General features: G+C 44.9%; 2 protein-coding genes across 5 annotated transcripts in view; both read left to right on the forward strand.

Moving 5' to 3' along the window:
* Positions 1–1,863: 1,863 nt before the first annotated feature.
* LOC125428473 (C-type lectin domain family 2 member B-like) lies at positions 1,864–15,659 on the forward strand. Its single transcript, XM_048488616.1, has 5 exons — positions 1,864–1,967; positions 7,137–7,224; positions 9,978–10,183; positions 12,926–13,029; positions 15,303–15,659. The coding sequence occupies exons 2-5, from the start codon at positions 7,152–7,154 to the stop codon at positions 15,445–15,447; spliced, it is 528 nt and encodes a 175-aa protein (XP_048344573.1). The 5' UTR covers positions 1,864–1,967; positions 7,137–7,151; the 3' UTR covers positions 15,448–15,659.
* A 4,036-nt stretch (positions 15,660–19,695) lies between these two features.
* Positions 19,696–21,216, forward strand: part of LOC125428472 (NKG2-A/NKG2-B type II integral membrane protein-like) — a 171,704-nt gene continuing 170,183 nt past the window's right edge. For 3 of the 4 annotated variants that reach the window (XM_048488612.1, XM_048488613.1, XM_048488611.1), the window contains exon 1: positions 19,696–19,950. In XM_048488612.1, the coding sequence (XP_048344569.1) occupies positions 19,916–19,950 (35 nt within the window). In that variant the 5' untranslated portion in view covers positions 19,696–19,915. Of the gene's footprint in view, positions 19,951–19,974; positions 20,099–21,216 lie in introns of those variants that run through there. The other variant, XM_048488615.1, reaches the window with a different exon arrangement.

Below are 21,216 nucleotides of genomic sequence, written 5' to 3' on the forward strand. Positions count from 1 at the left end.
AGGATCATCCAGGCATCAACCAGTCATTCTCCTCTTCCAGTGTGGGTCAGCTATTCAATTTATTTGCTACATTCTTATCTCACAGGATGAGGAGCTTGGGGCAGTAGATATTGGTCTCCCCTCCTCCATTTATCCCTCACAACAGCCCTGTGAGGTATGTCAGATTGTCTGTGCCCCGAGCCCCTCCTTCTTGACTTTTGCTGCTATAAGCAGTAGCAGAAGAAAATTTTTAAAAAGGGAATGAGGCCAATGGTGTGACATCACGGCTTGGGAAAAACGCCAAAGAGATGACACACCTCTCTGCCAAAATAGAGTTTGCAGTGATTTTACCACACAGTTTCTACCGTGTTTCTCCGAAAATAAGACAGTGTCTTATATTAATTTTTGCTCCCAAGGATGTGCTATTGTAACCTCTAACTGTGGGTTCTGTGGGGCAGAACTTGGAAGGAGTTGCAAAGAACTAAATTTTAAAACAAATTGGTTTACTTCCTTAACAAATAACACTTTTAACATTAACATTAACAATTTACAGTCCTTCTAGGTTGCATTTCAAGTCCTTATCTTGACAATCTACTGATAAATGCCAAGTCCAATTCTTCCTGCTGGTGGTTGGCTTATGAAGACTTCAGAGGCTTGGTGAATGGGATCCAAGATGATGCAGGTCCCCAAACGAACTCCCATCAATTACATACATAGCAAGCCCTAAAACAATAAATTCTAACATTTACAAATATAGCAAAAATAAACCACTCCCTTCCCACTAGTTCCCAACAACTTTTTGCAGTTACCTTTTAAAAAAAACAAGGTAAGCAGAGCTTGCAAAGAACACCTCAAGCTCAAGGGGTCCCAGCCCCTTGGTAGCCTGGCTTCCTCCAACTTCACCAGTTTTTGCAGCCTTCTGCTGCTTTGAGTCTCCACCCCTTTCTGGGTCAACCCATTCTGAACATAGGGGTTACACTATGTCTTATTTTCAGGGGATGTCTTATGTTTCCGCTCCACAGCTGCATGCTCTGGTGTTCTGTTCGACGGGCATGCTTCCAAACAAAAACTTTGCTACGTCTTACTTTCGGGGGATGTTTTATATTTAACACTTCAGCAAAACCTCTACTATGTCTTATTGTCAGGGGATGTCTTATTTTCAGAGAAACAGGGTAATGATTCCCGCAGAGGACTGATATCACTTCCAGGGGGAAACCGGGGCCTGTCCTTAAACAAGTAACAGTATAAACCATTTTTCAATATACCATTATATATATTCAACATACCATTTTCAATATACCATGAGTAGTATTGGATCATGCTGTTTCAAATACAGGTAGATACAAGACAAGGGGCTGGCTGTTTCACTCTTTCCCCCTGCATCAAATGCAAAGGCTCCGATAAACTGACCAACTGGTCATGAGGACCTGAAAAGAATCACACCCTTCCAAATCCATGGAAATGAACGGGATGAGAAGAATATAAGGAATGCCCTGTTAATCCCCTTACCCGTTTCAAAATGCTTTCCATAGGCCGAGGAAGTCACACTTTTCCAGGTGAAGGTGTTATACCTCTAATCCACTACGGCTGTTTAAAATTAACTACTTGCTTTGACGTTCTCTATCTAAAATATGCATAAACTCATAAAAACTATAGCTAACGTTGTGAGAAACAGCCGTCAAGTCCACAGCCTTTCGAGTGTCTCTCTCCTGACTGTTAGGCAACTCCAGGCTGACACACGGAATGAGAAGAATAATTGAAGGATAATTATTGAAGCCAGGAACAAGGGTCAAAGAGGAGCAAATCCACACTAGCTGTTCCTATTGCTAAATATAATCCTAGCTCATAAATTCATGCACCTCCTTTCCTTGAAGCAGCACTTTCGCTATGAGTGTGTTTTCCCCAGAGCTCTTCAGCTGTTCCTGCCGGCACAGTGAGTCACCTCTTGCAGTGGATCTGTACACCTGTTAATCAGAGAGCCAGAAAAGGTAAAGAAAAGAAGCTTCCTTTCGAGTAAATACAACAGTGTTTTTGTATTTCTGTCTTTGCTGATCTGTGTTATGAATGTCATGTGTGTCCTTTAGACACAAAGTTCGGGGGGGGGGGGGGAGAGTTACACCAATTGTCACTGTGCATGCCAAGAGAAGATAATGTGCTGCTCTAATCCCTGATCTGAAACTCCTTGTATCTGATGAAACCTCAACTGCTATAATTACGAATGGGTGATCCTTGTAGTGGAATGCCATGTCCGTTCATGCAAAATGAGCTGCTCTTCAAGATTGGCTCCAGAATGCTGAGACTGGCTTGCCAGCTGGATGTGATGCGTTGGGGGTAGCCTATCTCCTTTCTCTTTAGGGTAATGCCTAGCAAGATGTAATTTGTCCCCCCTTGAAATGGATTGGGAGATTTTGTTAGCATACCTGCTGCCTATCAGCTCCTTGCCTGAGGTGCAGAAGAGGTCTTTAGATCTGCATGCTAAAACTTCCCAATGCTTCATTCTGGACGGCTTTACCATTCTTACATACATTGCACAAGGAAACAGGCACATAGATATGGAAAAATATCCATGCCCCCTGAAAGAGGTCTTATACAAGAAGATGTTACTGAAAGAGCCATGCTAAAACATCTGTCTCAAAACAAAACAGAGGAAATTTTGCTGCCACCATCTGAACTGGGATTTTCACAAATGGCCGTGTAATGTCTGTCATACCATTGAAGATAGTTCACAGGGGAGCCAGGCTGGTCCACCGTAGAACAATAGAACAGCTAGATACAAGTTGTAGATACCTGTCTTGAATACTCTGTGAGCAAAGTCATCAAAACAAGTGAGTCAGCTGAGATGGACTTTTCTAGCGAAACCGAAGAACAAACAATCTTATCTCTCAATCAAATGCAGATTAATAAAATTTCTTTCTACCACAAATTGGAATCTCTATCTCTAGCACAGACCTCTGCTGTTCCATGACAGGTGACACTCACTTAAGAGTGGTCAGAGAAAGATTTTTTGTAACATTTCAGTTCTGTATAAGCCTCTCTCTTCTTTCTAACACCTTGTTTACCTGCTTTTGTCTCTTGGATTTCCTCTTCCCTCAGGACTTTCTCTTCAGTCTCTCTCTCTCTCTCTCTCTCTCTCTCTCTCTCCAACTGTCCCAATAAGTGTTTGCTTTTTATACCCCCCCTCCCTTCACTTGCCCTGTATCTAGAGTGTTGGAGGAATAGGGAGCAGCCCTTAACTCTGAGACCTGGCTCACAGGCACGATAATGGGGTGGCAAAAACAGACTGTGCAGATGACAAGTGGAGGATCTCTGTTTGGAAAGCTGCCCTCTCTGAAAATAGACCATAATAATCAAGGCAGGTGTACAACAGGTACTGTCACAAATATTACACCCATGCGTACTCCAACTCACTAGGTGAGTATCATTTTAACATTATCTTACTATCACAAATATACAAAAAATGTTTAGTAAGTACACCATCAGGTATGGCTATAAAACCTCTAGATTAGGTTTTTATTTCAGCAGTCCTTTGTCAAGCCAATAATTGTTGTACGAAGTACATTCTTTTTCTTACTCCTCTAGGAGCACAACTGTTTTTTCTTACACTAGATAGTTTCCAAACTGAATTTCAAGTTTCACTTGAATGGCTCTTCTTTAAATAGTCCTTCTCTCTGGATATCAGGATCTCATGTGAGAAACTTGACGGTGTACATACTAAACATTTTTTGTATATTTGTGATAGTAAGATAATGTTAAAATGATACTCATCTAGTGAGCTGGAGTACGCATGGGTGTAATACTCTCTGAAAATAGAACATCGCAAACAAAAAAAGTGGATATAACTTTTCTTCCTGCTGTGCCAGTTATTTTTTTTAATTTGCCCGGTTTATTAATGCAAAGGAATGGGCAAAGCTAGGCTCTACCAGCTGCAGTCTACTGGGTTCACTCTACCACTTTAACATTCTACAAATGCATTCTGCATGGGTCATCCAGAAATAAATATGATTGAGGCGAGGTTTAAGACAAGTTGGTTTTTCAGCGTTCTACCACTATAAAGCCTAAAAATTTCCGATAGCTATAAAATTTGTGACATTGATCTTGCAACGTTTCAATCTGTTCTTTGACCAGGGTTGTATTTTAGGGAATTAAGTGTCAAGACTAAATTCATATATAAGGCCAACAAATTCAATTTTCAAAATTATGTAAATAATTGCTTATTATAATACTAAAAACAACAACACAACTAAAAACAACTAAAAACAACAACACAACACAAATAGGGTCTAGCAGTCCAATCTGGGGGATGCGCAGTGGCGTAGTGCCAAGGGGGAATGCGTGATGCAATGGGCGTGCACCGGTGTGGGGGCGTTCCGGGGCACAGCGTGGCGGGCGTGGGCGTGGGTGTGGCAGGGGCTCAGGGCACACGCAAGTTCTGGACACAGTTCCCCCTTGCTCCAGCTCTGTGTGTGTGTGTGAGTCGACTCTTGGACCTGGCATGGGGCCACAGCGCATTTGCCAACTCCGCTGGAGTAAGTGGGAAGGCAAACTTGAAGATGTCAGACTGTGCATAAGTAACTTGCTCATGAGCCTGATTGTTTGTGCCTAGATATGAAACCTCCTAGTTTGGTTAAATGATCTAGTTAGGAGGTAAGAGAAGGGCGGCCATTACTTCATACACACAACACTCCACTTTCTGTTAGGCTACTGAGAAGGAGTTTTTTTGGGGTGTCTAGTGTGGCTGGTGGCAGCAGTTCTGTGGGGTGGAAGGAGCTAGGACTGCCTAAAATTGGGCTGCAATCCCTCACACACAGAATGATTCCCCAACCTTCTGGAGGCCTATGGTGTAGGCAGGTGGGGAGGAGGGGAGGAGGATCAAGGAAGACTTTGTAAGGTCACACAGATCCAGGCAGCAGGAAGTTTGAGACCAAACTGTTGAATCTCACTGCACTTTGGTTTCCTGTTGAAGACAACTGGTACAGAATGGCATCAGGAGCTAGGTGGAGCATGTTAAATTGTTCCTATTCTGCAGCTGCTTCATTGGTTACCGATTAGTTTCCAAGTTCAATATAAGGTGCTGGTTATTACTCATGAAGCCCTTCGTGGACTTGGACCAGGGCTGGTCCTAGGTTTGTGTGGACCCTGGGCAAAAGAATATGATTCGGCCATTTCCCCCCTTTGGTACAGCCCCCTTTGCCTCTAACAACAATTTTCCATTTGGCCTCTCCCCTTTGGCTCTATCTTTTCTTTGTCCACCACTCCCCTTTCCATTTTAAGTTGTTTGCTCTGATACAGAGATTTCCAAGTATGTGAATCTTACTCCTTTATATTTACCCGATCTCCCCGATTTATTTAGATTACACTACTTGCTGGACAATCCTGATCCTTCTCTCTGTAGGATAGTGGCAGACTTTCTCTTGGAAATGACTAAATGCCAATAGATTTCCTTCCATTTTATTATTTATTTCCTGCATTGTATATGTTTTTAAGCAGTTTTTTACTGCTGTTGTTCTGTTGTCTATGCCAATAAAGGCTTGCTAAACGATACAGAGATCGTGCACAATTTTTCTTTCTAAGTTGTCTTTATTTTGTGTTATCTTTCATAGTTATCTTTATGGGTGCCATATGGTATATGGGTAACCTCTAACTGTGGGTTCTGTGGGGCAGTACTTGGAATGAGTTGCAAGAACAATTTTTAAACAACAAAATGGTTTACTTTTCTTTACAATTAACACTTTTAAAACATCAACATTTAACGTTACAATTCAAGGTCCTGTTCAGGTTGCATTTCAAGTCCTTCTATTTACAGTCTACTGATATTGCCAAGTCCAAATTCTTCTTTGCAAGTTGGCTGGCTCCTGAAGACTCCAAGGGCTTGATGAACAGGTTGCAACATGATGAAGGTCTCTAGGAGAACTCTCACCCATTACAACCACAAAAAGAAACCCTGAAACAATAAACTCCAACATTTACAACATAGCAAAAACAACAACTACCTTCCCAGTAGTTCCCAATAATATTGCAATTACCTTAACAAGGTGTTAAGGGCTTATAGAAATCAAGGTCCGAGTCTGGTACCCTTGTCTTCTCCAAAGAGCTCTCTCCTGCAGCCTCTTGCTACTCTGAGTCTCCACCCCTTACTGGGTCAACCCATTCTGGGCCTACCCATTCTGGGCATGGGGGTTACACCATCAAATCACACCCATCTTATGGTAACCCTGTAGGATTCTCAAGGCAAGAGATGTTTGGAAGTAGTTTGCCATTGCCTGCGTTCACTTGGGCTGAGAGCGTTCTGAGAGACCTGTGGCTGGGACAGTTGTTTGAGACAGAGCTTTTGGGGTCAGTTTTGGCAAATGCAGAAATTAATTTGACAAACTCTCACACTTGGTCGACATTTTTCACAAAAAGCCAGCCTCACTATATAAAGCTGAGAGAACCTTAAACTTAGGGGGAAATGTTCAGATAAAGAGGGATTGAAGGGCATCTTTCTAGGACTGCCATACGTGTGCTCTTGTGGGCTTTGTTGTAATTTTGAACGATTTAGACAGAACTGGAAAGCACTTCACTTGGTGCTACCCTTGAAGTGTATCCAGAAGATGCAGCTAGGGCAGAACACTGTGGCTAGACTGCTAGTCAGAGGCAGCTATTGGAAGTACGTGATCCCAATATTACAGTAATTAAACTGACTAATGATCCCTTCCTGAGCCCAATTTAAAGTGTTGACTTGATCTTTAAAGCCCTACATGGCTTAGGACCAGAGTATCTGAAGGACCATCTTCTTCCATATGTTCCTGTCCAGGAACTAAGCCAACAGGGAGAGGCTCTCCTGACTGTCCCAGGAAATTTGTGGACCAGGGCTAAACTCCTAAATTAAGAGCGTTGTTCATGTGACCAGAGCAGAAAACTCATTACATTTGAGAGATGACCACATTCTCCTTGAGCATATATGGTGTAGCATCAAGCATGGTTTGTGTATTTTGTTTCCTCCACATTCAGTCAACCTCTGACTACCAGTGCCAGGAGACAACATCAGAGAAGACCTTGGGCTCTATGACTCATTGTTGAGCAATTAGTTGGTTGCTGCGAAAGACAGGATGCTGGATTAGATGGACCACTGCACCGATCCAACAGGGCTCTGCTTATGTTCTTATATTTCCTTTCAGGGAGCTGTGACTGAAATGCTCAGAATTGTCCTCTGCCTGCACATCCTTGCTTGTCTCAAGATTACAGTTGCTTTTGGGTCATCACCAGGTGAGGTTTCTAGCTCTATTCTTGCTTTTTGGTTCTGTGTCTTTCCCAGCAGTGTTGTGACTTCTTTGTACTGATGAACATTTTAAGGAATGGGAAGGGTAGAAACAGTCATGGTTCTTATCTCTTATCACAAACCCACCCTTCCTCTATGGCAGTGGTTCTCAACCGTCCTAATGCCGCGACCCTTTAATACAGTTCCTCATGTTGTGGTGACCCCCAACCCTAACATTTATCCATTTTACAGATGAAGAACACTGATGCAGAGAGTCTTAGGCGATCCCTGTGAAAGGGTCATTCGACCCCCAAAGGGGTCTTGACCCTCAGGTTGAGAACCACTGTTCTATGGTTTTTGTATTCAGATGCTTATTGATGTTATATGGGGGAAATGCTGTGGGGAGCCCTGGGATGGGAAGAGGCTACAGCAGCAGCCTAGGTCTCCATGTCCTACCTCGTAGGTCTACAAGTGCACTTTTTGGTTCCTATGTGAAACATGGCACTGGACTTGATGGGCTATTTGTTTGATCCATCAGAGCTGCTCTTATATTTCTATGATTGTCTTCATGGTGCTACAGAAATTTGGATCCTGAATGGACATGGAATCAAAGCTTCTGGTATCCTTTGCTTATGCCTTTTGGCTCCCTTCCAGTCAAGTTATGGGTCCCCTTTGTCTTTTTAATCTCTGGGCTGCATTGTGTATTACATGGAACTGAATGCCCCATAGCCAGTTCTACTAAAGAAAAGCATTAGGAAGGGTTATGCACATGTAAAACCACAAACTGTTTCCTCTTAAATATGCTTTTCATCATAAGGAAACCAATGCCAGGAAGTGAGGGCATATACTTTTATGTAACTGACAAGTGGTCCTCTGAGTTTGCCTGAGTGTGGTTTTGGTGGTGAGGATCTGCCATGGTGGTTCAGTGTGATCAGGTCATGATATCGCACAATTTGCACATCTGTACTGTGGATGGGAAGGAAGCCATTGTGGGTTCAGCCAAGACCATGGTGCCCACATGAAAGAGACAGTTGTGTTGGTGGCAGATGCTTTTTGTGATTTTCCCACATGTGAAGAACATTAGATTCTTGTGCTTCCAACACCAACATTAGAGGCATGGGGGCCTCCTGCAGAGGTTTCTTCCAGCATTATTGACATGGTGATGACTTTTCCAGATGAGAACCTGGAAGCGATATCATCCCCATGACATTATGAATCCTGCAAATCTCTATGGTAAAAAACAGAGATTGGTGGTCAAAGGCTTTCACAGCCAGATTCAACTGGTTGTGTGGCCGTGGTCTGGTGGATCTTGTTACAGAGTGTGTAACAGACTTGCCTCTGTGGTACGCCTCTGAAGATGCCAGCCACAGATGCAGGTGAAATGTTAGGAACAAGATCCACCAGACGACGGCCTCACAGCCCGGAAAACCCACCACAAGAAGGAGAAGAAGGAGAAGGAGAGTTTGGATTTATATCCCCCCTTTCTCTCCTGTAGAAGTCTCAAAGGGGCTGACAATCTCCTTGCCCTTCCCCCCTCACAACAAACACCCTATGAGGTAGGTGGGGCTGAGAGAGCTCCAAAAAGCTGTGACTAGCCCAAGGTCACCCAGCTAGCGTGTGTGGGAGTGCACAGGCTTATCTGAATTCCCCAGATAAGCCTGCACAGCTCAGGCAGCAGAGCAGGGAATCAAACACGGTTCCTCCAGATTAGAATGCACCTGCTCTTAGCCACTACGCCACTGCTGCTCACCAGAGATTGGTGGATTTCCAAGCGTGTCATGGTAGCCCATGACGTCACTTCCAGGGCTTCACCTGGAAATTATGGCATGGTTTTGGTAATGCCATTTTTTCCTTGCTGCTGTTTTGATCAATGGATGACAGTTGGGCTCAGCAGAAAGGGGCTGCCTAGTGCTGTCTGGCAGATAGCAACTCTGCCTCCAAACCAAGAAACTGTATGCTTACGGGGGCTTGGTTTCAGTTTCCTATGCTTTCCATTTATCTTTCATGTTAAAACAAAAAAGCCACCCTAGAGGATCTCCAGGGGACAAGAAGAACTCAGACACCAATGGCATATCTCCTGCTTGTGGCGTAGGAGGTTAAGAGCTCGTGTATCTAATCTGGAGGAACCGGGTTTGATTCCCAACTCTGCCACCTGAGCTGTGGAGGCTTATCTGGGGAATTCAGATTAGCCTGTGCACTCCCACACACGCCAGCTGGGTGACCTTGGGCTAGTCACAGCTTCTCGGAGCTCTCTCAGCCCCGCCTACCTCACAGGGTGTTTGTTGTGAGGGGGGAAGGGCAAGGAGATTGTCAGCCCCTTTGAGTCTCCGGCAGGACAGAAAGGGGGAATATAAATCCAAACTCCTCCTCCTCCTCCTCTTCTTCTTCGTCTTCTTCTTCGTCTTCTTGTTTTAGCTCTCTGAAGGAGAATTGGATGGGGACGTTTTCTCTTATCTACCTAATATCTGAAAGTGATGAGCCCTTTATTTAGTAACTTTTGTGGAGTAGTAATATTTGTGGACATTCTGAAAGGCCATTCTAGTTCCTGTGAATATTCCTGTCTCTTCTGAGGTGGCCCAGTTCAGCAACAGAATGAAGTCCACGGGGGAGCTGGGGCACCTCCTTCTTTGAAGGTTTTCAGGAGAAGTTTGGACAGGAATATGAAATTCCTGAAATATGACAGTGCGATTTATTTGATCTGCCTAAGCGTGCTTACTTGTAAGAGTGCCTGGAGGATATCTTTCCTTATTTCTTTCCTTAGGGAAGGTCTTGGAGAGAGAATCTGTTCAGTGCCATTCTGACGCAGATGTCCCTGAAGTCTGTGGTCCGGCATGTCCAACCCGATGGCTTAGCTATGAAGGAAAATGCTACTTTTTCTCAGAGGAAGAAAGAGACTGGGCTTCCAGCCAAAGCTTTTGTGCTTCCCATGGCTCCTCCTTAGCTGTGATTGAGACGGAGGTCGAAAAGGTGAGACCAGCAGATATTCATGGCAAGCTTTGAGCAGTGAGAAAGAATAAGTTCTTACAGGTTTCACTCAACTTTTCAGCCATCAGTTGTCCTGGGAATCATGAGGATCTCTGGCACCATCTTTCTTACTTTTTGTTAGTGTTGGACTTCGGAAGATTCTGTTAGCTGTTTGGATGATATCCTTGTGAATTGTTCTCAGTAAACTTAGCTCTTGGCTTAACAGTAGCACAACATGTTCCTGAGTGGGTTAATTACCACTTTATCCTTAGCGGTTTATATGTATAAATGCATAGTAGGAATGTCCAGTGTAATTGTGCTAACTAGCAATAGTGAGCAGGTGGCAACCAATGTATAACTTAAAAATAAAAATCTAGACAGCTCAAACAAGGTATAACATATTATACCTGTAAAAACTGTCGGACGAAATGTTATATTTTCACAGTTTTGATCCACTTTTTAAAATCTACTACTTCATTCTTTTATTGATATTGATCTTAACAATTGGTATTTTTAAAGGCTTTCATGACCGGAATCACTGGGGTGTTGTGGGTTTTCCAGGCTGTATGGCCGTGTTCCAGTAGCATTTTCTCCTGACGTTTTACCTGCTTCTGTGGCTGGCATCTTCAGAGGATCCAATGGTAGTAAAGCAAGTGGAGTATATATACCCGTGGAATGTCCAAAGAGGGAGAAAGAACCATTTGCATTGGTTAATAAGTGTAAAGGTGCAATTAGCAAGCGTGATTTACATCTGTTGGGTGGAATCCACCCATTTTATCATATGTAAGTGAGTGGAATCCACCCATTTTAGTATATGTAAGTAACAATGAAGTTGCATAATCAATTAGTGAGGGCATCTGCCTAGCAGTTGCCTGGCATTTTAATCCATTTGATTGCTTCCTGCCTTGAGACATCCTTTCTCCCACCCTGGACATTCCACAGGTATATATACTCCCCTTCAGTGGTGGGATTCAGCAGGTCCACACCACTTCGGCAGAACCAGTTGTTAAAATTGTGCTTGTAAACAACCAGTTGATAAATTATTTGAATCCCATCACTGCTCCACTTGCTTTTTTACCATCAGATCCTCTGAAGATGCCAGCCACAGATGCAGGGGAAACATCAGGAGAAAATGCTAGTGGAACACGGGCATGCAGCCCAGCCCAGAAAACATACAAGAAGAAGAAGAAGCATTTATTGTCATTGTGCATGCACAACAAAATTTGCAAGTGTAACCTCAGCTTGTGGGTTCTGTGGGGCAGAACCTGGAATGAGTTGCAAAGAACCAAATTTAAACAAAACAGTTTACTTCTCTTTACAAATAACATTAAACATCAACATTTAACATTACAATTCAAGGTCCTGTTCAGGTTGCATTTCAAGTCCTTCTAGTTACAGTCTACTGATACTGCCAAGTCCAATTCTTCTTTGCAAGTGGGTTGGCTCCTGAAGACTCCAAGGGCTTGATGAACAGGATGCAACATGATGAAGGTTTCCAGGAGAACTCTCACCCATTACAACCACAAATAGAACCCTGAAACAATAAACTCCAACATTTACAACATAGCAAAAATAAACAACTACCTTCCCAGTAGTTCCCAACAATATTGTAGTTTACCTTAACAAGGTGTTAAGGGCTTATAGAAATCAAGGTCCGAGTCTGGTAGCCTTGTCTTCTCCAAAGATCTCAACAGCCTTTCTGCTGCTCTGAGTCTCCACCCCCTTACTGGTTCAACCCATTCTGGGCATGGGGGTTACACAAGCATTCCCCGATGCACACTATTTCAGACCTCACACCCCATCCTCACATTCCCCTACCTCAGACCTGGGCATTATACGGCCCGCGGGCCACATCCAGCCCGCAGGATGACCCTGACTGGCCCCCTGCCGTGCTGGGGAGCGAGGCGTCTTTGAAAGCCACGCACAAACTGGTTGCCTTGGCTGCCGGCTTCTGCGGGGCTTTCAAAAGCGCCTCGCCCCCCTGCCTTTTGGCCACAATATTTTCTGTTTTTTATGTGGCCCCATGGAAAAAATAATTGCCCACCCCTGCCCTACCTCCACCCATCCCTGCACAGCCCCCAAACATATCAACACGAAACCATGGAGTTCAACACCCCAACTGGTATTTTCTTTTTTAAATTCTATGTGTATAAGCTGTTTCAGGCACACTTTAGTCTCCCCCTTAAAATGCAACTCCAGTGGTATTCTACATTTAAAAATTTGCTGGGAAAAATAACAATGGAACTACATACAATATTTTTTCTCAGTCTTGGACTGAGCTCACCTGCTCCTAAAAAGCATGGCTGTTTTGGCATTTGAGAAGGTGCGGGGGAGTCGGGAACAAGATCACCTGGCCCGATCAGGCCCTGGCAGCATTTTTAAATGGCCAGGTACTTTGCTAAAATGGGTCGGATGCCATAATGTCTCTAGTTTGACACTAAGCCATCGTCAGTACTTGTCCTCTTTCCACCATGCCTGTCTTGCCCATCTGAAATAGATTTTCAGATTTCTCGGCATTGCAAATACAAACGTCACACATAGTTGGGGAAATAGAAATGGTCAGCCGTGAGTATGATGGGATGGAGAACAAACTTTATGGAAACATTTCAATTCTGGTTTTTAATGTCTTAATATTTGAACTATTTTTAATATTCACTGCCTTGGGGACCGTGGCTTGGTTGGAAGGGCGGAGTTGAAGTGTTTTAAATAAATAGATTTCTATACCTGTCTGTGTGTGCACGGAAGGCGTTCATTCTCCGTTTTGGGTGCTCTCCTGATCACTGGATTGGCCTCCGGAAGGAACCTGACCAAACTTGGAAATGGATAGATGGGACAGAATTAAACAATATGTGAGTCTTTGTTCATTTTTTTCTGCCATTCACTGTACAAGGCCTGCAGCTCACTTATCTTCCACTCCCTCCAGTGGTGGATATTTCAAAACGGAAACCACCCATCAACCACAGTTCCTACCAGGAAATGGCCTTGCCCATCTCCTGCAGCATGAAGCTGGTGCCACACTGGCAGCGGCATAACTTTCTGCGCCCAGGAATTCTCAACTGAAATGTTATAGCCAAATGAGACATAAATGCTACATAGTGTATTTGTGGTGTAGTGGTTAAGAACCGGTAGGGTGTAGTGGTTAAGAGCGATGGACTCTAATTTGGGTTAGAGGGTTTCAAATCAGATCCAAGATCCAGCTAGACCATAATTTGGTTCAAGTAAGCTCCCAAGGAAGCATGTTGGGGAGGGCAAGCAACAGAGGCAGTGCTGGGGAGAGATGGTTTGGATTTAGGACAGGAGGCCTCCTGCTTGCCACCTTTGTTGCTCACTGCTGCTTGGAGTTGAATCAGGCGAAGAAGTAAAATGTCGGCCTCCTGTGCACCATGATATCATTTCCAGGGAAAACTTTGAAGTGTCATTGGGTAACTCTAGGAACTGCCTGAAGCCACTGGCGTAATGCCCATTGGGCAAGGTGGGCAGCTGCCCAGGGCATCACCTTGTGGGGGGCATCAAAATGCTGGGTTCGTTTTTGGGTATTTTTAGTGGTTTTCCATTTTTGGCCTGCAGGGGGCGCAGTTTTTAGGCTAGTGGCACCAAAATTTCAGCGTATCATCAGGAGACTGTCCTTATGCTACCCCCCAAATTTGGTGAGGTTTGGTTCAGAGAGTCTAAAGTTATGGACTCCCAAAAGGGGTGCCCCTATCCCCCATTGTTTCCAATGGGAGCTAATAGGAGATAAGGGCTACAGTTTTGAGGGTCCATAACTTTGGCCCCCCTGAACCAAACTGCACCAGACTTGGGGGGAATCATTAGGGCAGTCTCCTGATGAGACCCTAAAAGTTTTGAGACTGTGCCTTCAAAAATGTGCCCCCCAGCCTGCAACCCACATTGACAGCAATACAGAAAACTCAATGCAGAACAAAGATTCTTGAGCAAATTTCGGGATGTTCTTGCAGGGAGGGCATTCTTGGATGTAACAGCACCAAAATTTCAGGGTATCATCTGGAGACTGTCATGATGGCACCCCGAAGGTTTGGTGCATTCTGGTTCAGGGGGTCCAAAGTTATGGACCCTCAAAACTGTAGCCCCCATCTCCTTAGCAAAGAATGTGGGATGGGGTACCCCCTTTGAGGGTCCATAACTTTGGACCCCCTGAACCAAACTTCACCAAACATGGGGGGGGGGTCCCATCAGGACAGTTTCCAGATGATACCCTGAAATTTTGGTGCCGATACATCCAAAAATGCGCCCCCTGCAGGAACATCCCAGAAATTTGCCCAAGAATCTTTGTTTTGTATTGAGTTTTCTGTATTGCTGTCCATGGGGGTTGCAGATTGGGTGGGGATATTTCTGAAGTCACTGTCTCAAAAACTTTGGTACTCATCAGGAGACTTCCCTCGATGATCTCCAGGTTTGCTGCAGAAGTTAAATGTGGGCCAAAGTTATGGACCTCTCAAAAACTGTAGCCCCCCATCTCCCACATTAGCTCCCATTGGAAACAATGGGGAATGGGGCACCCCCTTTGGGAGTCCATAACTTTGGACTCCTTGAACCAAACCTCACCAAACTTGGGGAGTAGCATAAGGACAGTCTCCTGATGATATGCTGAAATTCTGGTGCTGATATGTCTAAAAGTCCACCCCCTGTAGGCACCAATGTCCTGGTGCAAAAAATTTTTTGGTCGTGGTGCAGTGCCCGCCCATGGGGAGGGGCATCCAACTCAGGGTTTGCCCAGGGCTACAGTTTGCCCAGGGCTGCCTCGTTACGCCCCTGCCTCCAGATTAGATACACGTGCTCTTAACCTCCTACGCCACTGCTAGTGGTGGCATTCAGCAGGTTCGCGCCACTTTGGCAGCACCGGTTGTTGAAATGGTGCTCGCAAACAACCAGTTGCTGAATTGTTTGAATCCCCACCACCAGCAAGCACCAGTTGTTAGATGCCTGTTTGAATCCCAACCACTTCTGGCAAGTGCCAGCTTTTTCAGGACTCCTCATCTGCAGCCTGTGACTCTGTGACCTCCTTACTCAAGCGCCTCCATTTTCAAAGTGGTTCATCTTTGCTATGCGATCTGCGAAAAACCCTGGCTTGGCTGAACTGCCCTTTGTTCTGCTTACGTTGTAGGTTGGAAGTGAAAGGAGAAGACGGAGACTGTGCATTTCTGAATTCTGACTCTGCAGTTTCCTCACATTGCCATAGTACACGAAGGTGGAGCTGCAGCCATCCTTATATTCATGCAAGGAAAAAAAGCTGTTGGGTAACAAAATGATAAGGCTTGGTGGAACGACAAGGTGTCAGGATGCCGTTGCTGGGAAGGGGGATTTGCGGGGGAGTGCTTTAGCTTCTTGCAGGTGCTGCTTATCTGCTTCCCTGGCCTTGGAGCTCTGTGGATGGGACTAGCCTTCAGGCTGGGCTCTTTCTAACTATCTTGGTTAACATGTGGGGGTGGGGATCTGCTGCAACATATTATCAACAGTTTCAGCGCCCTTTTTCCAGAACTGTCTTCTGCTGTCTTCCTCATGTCTTCAATAAAATCCTTGAACCCATCAAGTGAGTTATTGTCTGAACCGGGAAATTGACACAAGGCTTGGTTCCCCAATAGTACATGGAATTCAAGTTTATACCTGTGATCATATGAAATCCAACTCCCTCCCCCCCCCCACCAGATTCCATATCTATTATCTACATATTTAATAGTGACGTGGGACTCCCATCTGCAGATATCTACATTTGGGGATTGGGGCAACATTGGCACTAATATATATATATTTTTCAAACTTGGAGGACTTCCTATAGTAGCCACAAAATCTAAAATCAACAATAAAATATATATTTTATTGTTGATTTTAGATTTCCTTTTAGGAAAGGATTTTCCACCACCACCCTTGAAAATATTGTGGGTCCCTGTCAAGAGAGTGGCCATCTTGAAAGAATCTTCTGGTTTCAATGAATCGCCAGCCTCTGCCAAGATGTGGAAACACATTCAGTATATCTCAATGCTTGAGTTCAGGCAATTTAATTAAAATAGATCATTCATTGCAGTTGAAAACTTCCAGTTTGGAGGGGTGATTTGCTTATTCCAGTTGGAAAGGGGAAACTCGTTCCCAGCCTGGAAGCAGGGATGTAGGTATAGTTGCATGGGAGGAGGGTTAGGGCACTACTCAGCTCCTAGAGGGCACAGCCACATCTCCCCAAAGCCCGCCCTGGCCTGGCGTATAAAGCAGCTCTCTGAGGTCAGGGATGGCAGACTCTCCTCCCTGCCCTCCCTTTGCTATGGGGCCGAGGCAAAGAAGGGAAAATGGAGCCTGGTGCAAAATCTGAGGTTTTGCAGGCAGTAGCTCCCCACTTTGATGCTGGAATCACCCAAACATCACTTTCAATGGTGTTTTAAACTAGAGCCCAAAATTCTCCTTTTAAATCCATCTTAAAGGGAGAATCCTGGGTCCCCGGTCTCAAGGTAGAAAGTGATGTTTAAGGAGTGAATTATCTATGGATGTAGGTAAGGGGGGGGGGTTTTCTCGGGTTTGAACCCCCCCCCATTCATGTCCGAAGCTCCGCCCACCCGTTTGTGGGTTTAAAACATTTTAGTGCTTTTCGGTTTTGACGCAGGGTGCATTGTTTTGTGCTTATCCTTAACAGTTGTTTGGGGGGGACTCTTCGTTAGATACCCAGTTTGGTGGGGTTTTAGTTTGGGGAGTTAAAAGTTATGGAGGCTTCAAAGGGGTACCCCCATCCTCCATTGTTTCCAATTGGATCTAATAGAGATGGGGGCTACACCTTTGAGAGGTCCCACTCTTTGGACCTAATTTCTTTCCTGAAACCTGGGATGCTCATCAGGAGAGTCTCTTATTATTTCACACCAGGTTTTGTGAAGTTTGGTCAGGGAGTCCCAAACTATGGACTCCCAAAGGGATGCTCCCCATCCCCGTGCTTTCCAATGGGGCTAATAGGAGATGGGGGGGCTACACCTTTGAGGGTCCATAACTTTGATTTTGGGCTTAACTCACAAAACCTGAATTAACTATCGTGAGAAGAACTCTAGTACTGCTAATTTTGGTCCTTCTAGCTTAACAATTGCACCCTTTGACAGCAGGCACCCCAAATTTCCCAGATTCTCCCTTTTAGAAATCCACTCCCTTTGGCATGGATTTAAAGGGGAGGAGAATCTGAATCCTCAGTTAGAAGAAGAGAGTTTGGTTTGCCTCCCCCTTTCTCTCCTGTAGAATCCAAAGGGAGCTTACAATCTCCTTGCCTTGCTCCCTCACAACAGGCACCTGTGGGGGCAGTCTGAAGCTCCAGCTGTGACTAGCCCAAGGTGCTAGCTGGCATGTGTTTGGCTCATTTAATCTGAATTCCCCAGATGACTCCGCAGCTCAGAAGTGGCAGAGCAGGGACTCAAACGGTTCATCAGATTAGAGATGCCTGCTCTTAACCACTGTCACATACATTAAGAGAAGTGATGCTGTTTGGGGTGGGGATAATCTTTAGTAGCATTAGCGCCAATGTTATTTATAGGGACTAGATTTTCCCTTTAAGGTGGATTTAAAGGAGAATTTGCGATATAGTTTATTCTGATAGTGATCACTGTTTGGGGTGGGTTTAACATCACAACAGCTGCCAGGGGAGATTTTTTGCACCAGGCTCCATTTTCCCCTCTATGCCTCTGCCAGAGGAGGGCAGGGGCAAGGAGTCTGCCATCCCCAACCTCGAGCTGCTTTTATAAGCACTAGGCTAGGGGGGCAGGGGGCTTGGGGTGGCCATGCCTAGGGGCGGGTGGGGAGTGTGATTACCCCAACCCCATAAAAATCTGCTCTACATCCCTGTCCCCACCCTGAAACAGCATCACTTTCAATGTGGCGTAGTGGTTAAAAGCAGGTGCATTCTAATCTGGAGAGGAACCGGGTTTGATTCCCTGCTCTGCCACTTGAGCTGTGGAAGCTTATCTGGGGAATTCAGATTAGCCTGTGCACTCCCACACATGCTGGGTGACTTGGGCTGGTCACAGCTTTTGACTCTCTCAGCCCCACCCACCTCACAGGTTGTTTTTGTTGTGAGGGGGGGGCAGGGGTGCTTGGGGTCTCCTGCAGAGAAATCAAACTCTTCTTCTTCTAAACAAAGACCTCAGACCTCTGCCCAAATCCCATGCCGAATGAAAGAATAGTTTAAATGGAAGACTCTAGAAATTAGCAGGGAGGCTCTACTGCTGTCAGGCTGCAATTGTTAAGCTAGAAGCACCAAATTTCCCAGGTACATCTTTAGGAGACTCTCCTTATGATACCATCCAGATTTTGGTAGGTTTGGTTCAGGTGGTCCAAGTTATGGACCTCAAGGTGCCCCATCTCCTATTAGCTCCATTTGGAAACAATGGGGATGGGAACCCCTTTAGGAGTCATAGCTGAACCCTAATTAAACTTCCTAAAACCTGAGTGGTATCAGTAAGAACTCTCCTGATATACACCCAGGTTTGTGGTGAAGTTTGGTTCGGGGTGTCTAGGTTATGGACCCTCAAAAGTGTAGCCTCCATCTTCTATTAGCTCCATTGGAAATAAATGGAGGGACAGAGGGCATCCCCTTCTGGGTGTCCATAGCACGGACCCTGGATAACTCCTAAAACTAGGTAGTATCAGTAGAGAACCCTCCCAGATAATTACCTCAAGAGTTTGGGTGAAGTTTGGTTTGGGGTCCCAAAGTTATGGACCCTCAAAGGTGTAACCCCATCTTCTATTAGCTCATTGGAAACAATGAGGAGCCCATAACTGAGACCCCTGAACCAAACCTCTTTCAAAACACTAAATGTTTTAAAACCACAAACAGGCTGAGGGCTTTGGACTTGGAATGGGGTTGAACCAGAGAACCCACCTTCCTTATGTATGTCCTTGGCCACACACCTAGTATGGATCTAGGCAAGAGTCTTGTGTTGGTTTTGGCCTCTCACAGAGAAATCCCAGGAATGCTGCCAAGGTGTAAGTCAGATTATTGGCTACTGGCATTAGCGGTTCTGAAAGGTTCCATGCCATTTGTTCAAGCTTTTCAGAATCGACATGAAATTTCTAGGACTGATCTTCTTGGGGTTCACAGCACATCCTCACCAATATGAGAACACCCAGCTTCATTGCACTGTTCTATGGAGGTAGTGGAACTGGAAGGGAGTTGGGAGGCAATGAAGGATTATGAATATCCCAAGAAACATGCATGGTCTCTTGCTCAAAAACTTCCCTGTGCAAGGATAGCAATAGGAACAAATTTGGGGGAGGGGCAAGATCTAGGAATTGTAACTGCAATGTCTCTGGAAGTTGGTGTGTATCATAATACTGTATTACAAAACAAATCAGTGGCTCTGGATTAGAGGAGGGAGGGCAAGAGCCACCAGGGGATTACTATCTCAGCCCACTGAGCCGCGCCTACACCTCACCTCCGGCAGCATGGCTTCATCACTATGAGCTGAGAAGGCGGGTGAGCAGGCACCAGCTCAGCCGCACTGAATGACGGGAAGAGCACGTGTTTCTCCGGCGGCGATTTTGAATTTGGTGGCTCTCATTGATTAGGAACGGGAGAACTTTCAAGAGTGAAACTACCTGTCAATCTCCGACCAAAGTTTCAATGTGACGGGAGCGAGGACTGTTCCACTCACGTCTCTTTCTTCGCCTGCAGAAAGCAAAACGTGCTTCTTTGGCGGCGATTTTGAATCTTGATGCACTTTTGACCTTGGCTGTGCAGTGAAAAACTGAAGTGGAGAAATGGGAACCAAAAACAAGGGATGTTTTACTGCCAGGTAATTTCTCTCTCTTTTGTTTTTGGAAGGGAAAAAAAGGAACTGTTTGTTTGAACCCAAGAGGAACTGATTTAGCATGGAGAGTTTATCAGGTGCAACAAATACCGCAGTGAAAGAAAAGGGTGCTGTGGAAGGCAAGCAACGAAAGGTAAGTAAATGGCAGGCGAGGGGGCAGTTTTGGAAAGACTCTGACCCTTTCGGAGGGGATTGGGTATAAGCCGGATCCAGATGGTTTTAAATGGGTCCTCATGAGCTCATATGATTTGCAGTTAATCCCAACCCTCACCTAACAGGCTGAGTTGCACATTATTTCACGCTGCTAATGGGAGGAAATGTGCTCCTTGGTTTACCATCCTGGAGGGTGCCAGGAGACTGCCCCAAGGGCTCGAATCTTCTATCATCAGCATTCCTCGGTTTGTCAGGCTGTTTAAGAAGTCAGCAATGGAGGGGAGGTGGTTGCTACTGGAGAGATACATGCTAAAGGATGAATACTCTTATTTAAAACAAACTAACAGATGTTGAAAGTATCTTTCCATGCGTGAATTAATATTGTTGTATTTGTGCTGAAATTAACAACAAGATTCAATGGTAACAAATATATTTTTACATCAATTTGCATTAACACAAAGACTATAAATTCATAAGGAGATATTTATTGTTTGAAGTAAAGTCCTATTGTTTGATGCCTCAAAGAAGTGGTGACAGCATAATGCATCCTTCACAGATTGAGGACATATAATAATGTAAACTGTTTGAACAGTGCTGCACCAACCGTTACGCTCCATTCCTGGTACTTTGGTGTGGTAATGCTTGGCAGGTGTGTCGATGTCTTGGCGTGTGCAGAAGGAGCTCTAATGCACCATTTGCCTGCTCGAAGTCCAAAACAGCTCAAGAATAGTGCTCTTGCTCCTCCCTGGCTTTTAACCTGTGTGAATTAAGACATCAGAGACCTCAGAAATAAGGACAGAGAGCAGAGATGAGGTAACACCCCCTCCCATAGTAAGCTTTAAACGACAACCTAATATTATAGAAATTGATTCTCCACCTTCATGACTGCTTTTGTCTTTGAACTGCAAAAGGAAATCAAAGAGGAAACCTAAGTAGACAAAGGTCACAGTAACAGGTGTGATAAAACTCAGCAATGAAGGAATAAAAGGGGAAGTCCTCCTATGGAGTAAAAACTGGTTGAGGAACAGAAAACAAAGGGTGGGTATAAATGGGAAGTTCTCACAATGGAGAGATGTGGGGAGTGGTGTCCCCCAAGGA

Source organism: Sphaerodactylus townsendi, linkage group LG03 (assembly GCF_021028975.2).
Source record: "Sphaerodactylus townsendi isolate TG3544 linkage group LG03, MPM_Stown_v2.3, whole genome shotgun sequence".
Classification (NCBI taxonomy): domain Eukaryota; kingdom Metazoa; phylum Chordata; class Lepidosauria; order Squamata; family Sphaerodactylidae; genus Sphaerodactylus; species Sphaerodactylus townsendi.